At 59.4% G+C, this 1,575-nt stretch overlaps 1 protein-coding gene across 4 annotated transcripts in view; it reads left to right on the forward strand.

Annotated features, from left to right (window-relative positions):
- Nucleotides 1–1,575, forward strand: part of RBPJ (recombination signal binding protein for immunoglobulin kappa J region) — a 242,553-nt gene that overhangs the window by 126,338 nt on the left and 114,640 nt on the right. The window contains exons 1-2 of one of the 4 annotated variants that reach the window (XM_010839928.1): nucleotides 233–312; nucleotides 1,248–1,343. The exons of the other annotated variants lie outside the window; for them this stretch is intronic. Of the exons in view, the coding sequence (XP_010838230.1) occupies nucleotides 1,285–1,343 (59 nt within the window). The 5' untranslated portion in view covers nucleotides 233–312; nucleotides 1,248–1,284. Of the gene's footprint in view, nucleotides 1–232; nucleotides 313–1,247; nucleotides 1,344–1,575 lie in introns of those variants that run through there. 4 annotated transcript variants of the gene reach the window in all.

The following is a 1,575-nucleotide window of genomic DNA, read 5'->3' on the forward strand; positions in this document are numbered from 1 at the left end:
CCCCGCCTCCTCGGCGAGCCGCTCCTTCCCACCCCGCCCGCCGCCCGGGCACGCGCGGCACGAACGGCGCCGGGAGCTGCACTAGACAAACACCTGTCCCGCCTGGGCCCCGCGAGATTTGGGGCAAAAGCATAGACAACAGTGGGCGCGTTCTCGCGAGGTTTAGGAAATTTCCCACGGCCCGTGTTGTGTCTGAATCGAGTAGTGGAAGGCGGTGGGAAGGAGGTGTAGCGTGAGACCGGGCTGCCCGCATTGGACACATGCGCAGTGCCGCTCGCGCGTGCCGCGCCAATCCTGCAGCGCCTTCAGCAGGTTTCGGGCTGTGGATTCCAGTTCTCCGGGTTTTGGGGCTCCCTGCGGGAGGCAGTGCTGGATCTGGGAATCTCTAGGAATTGAAAGGGCAAAGCGGGGAGGGGGGAAGAAAGGGGTGCTGCAGGTTGGGAGGACGGGTAGGGTTCGAGTCCTGCACCTTTCTTGTATGCCCAGACGGGCCAAATTTGCTCGGGGGCTTCCCGGTTTAGGTCGCCTGAGATACACTTCGGGCAGCGAGCTGCGTCCTCCACTGTGCCAGGCCCTTGGGAGGACCTTGTCAGAGTCTGTCCCCATATACCACCCGGGTTCACAGACGTCTTGGGTCTGCGATGAGGTCCTGGGGAGGTTTATGCGACAGGTAGCTCCCTGCCCAGGCAGAACCTCTGAGTTATGTGCTGGCTGGGGCAGTGGTGGCTTTCAATTACAGTACACTTTTCACCTCTGGAGAAAGCTTCGCAGCGCTTCGGCGTCTGTATGCAAGGTGGACACAGTAGTGGTGACTTTGCCAGAGGCCTTGGCCTAACCTTATTTCACACCCAAGGAGAAGAAAGCTAAGGCAATAGAGTTCAACCTCAAAAAAGTTTTTCATTTACAGAGCTCTGGTGGCTACCCAGGGGGTCGAATGAACTAAGTTCCTGGTTTGTTACTCCTCCGAACTCCAGGCATCTTTGTAGCTCCAGTACCTAACGCTGACATTACCATAAAGAAGGCGTCCAATAAACGTGTGAATGAATGAAAAGGGCTGGGAACTAAAGGGAGCGGGAAGCCACTTGGAAAACACCCATTTGAGGAGGTGTTTCATCTGGGCCTGTGAAACGCGGCAGATTTTCCCAGGACCCCTCCTCTCTACCCTGGGCTCCGCCTCCTGACCCCTCCATTCCCCGTCCCCTTGTAATCCCCTCCGGTTTTCCTCAGTCTCCACGTACGTCCCTCAGGGCGCGTCCCAAAACCCGGATAACCGGAGCGCTCCCCATGGACCAGATGGAGGGTTCGCCTGCGGAGGAGCCGCCTGCGCATGCTCCATCGCTTGGGTAGGTTTCCAGGGAAGGCAGCGAGCTGGATCCCCTAAGCTGTTGGCGGCGCGAGGCGTCTGGCTCTTTGCGGCTGCTGCGAGGGGAAAAGGAGCGCGGGGGCTGGGTGGAATCGAGGAGTGAGGAAAAAGGGAAGGGGCGGGGGAGAGGGACCAGGGAAGGCGTCGGGGGAATCTCGCGAGGGTTGGAGTTTTGGCGAGAGTTTGTGGAAGATGGCGCCTGTTGTGACAGG

This window comes from Bison bison, unplaced genomic scaffold (assembly GCF_000754665.1).
Source record: "Bison bison bison isolate TAMUID 2011002044 unplaced genomic scaffold, Bison_UMD1.0 scf7180017864136, whole genome shotgun sequence".
Lineage (NCBI taxonomy): Eukaryota > Metazoa > Chordata > Mammalia > Artiodactyla > Bovidae > Bison > Bison bison.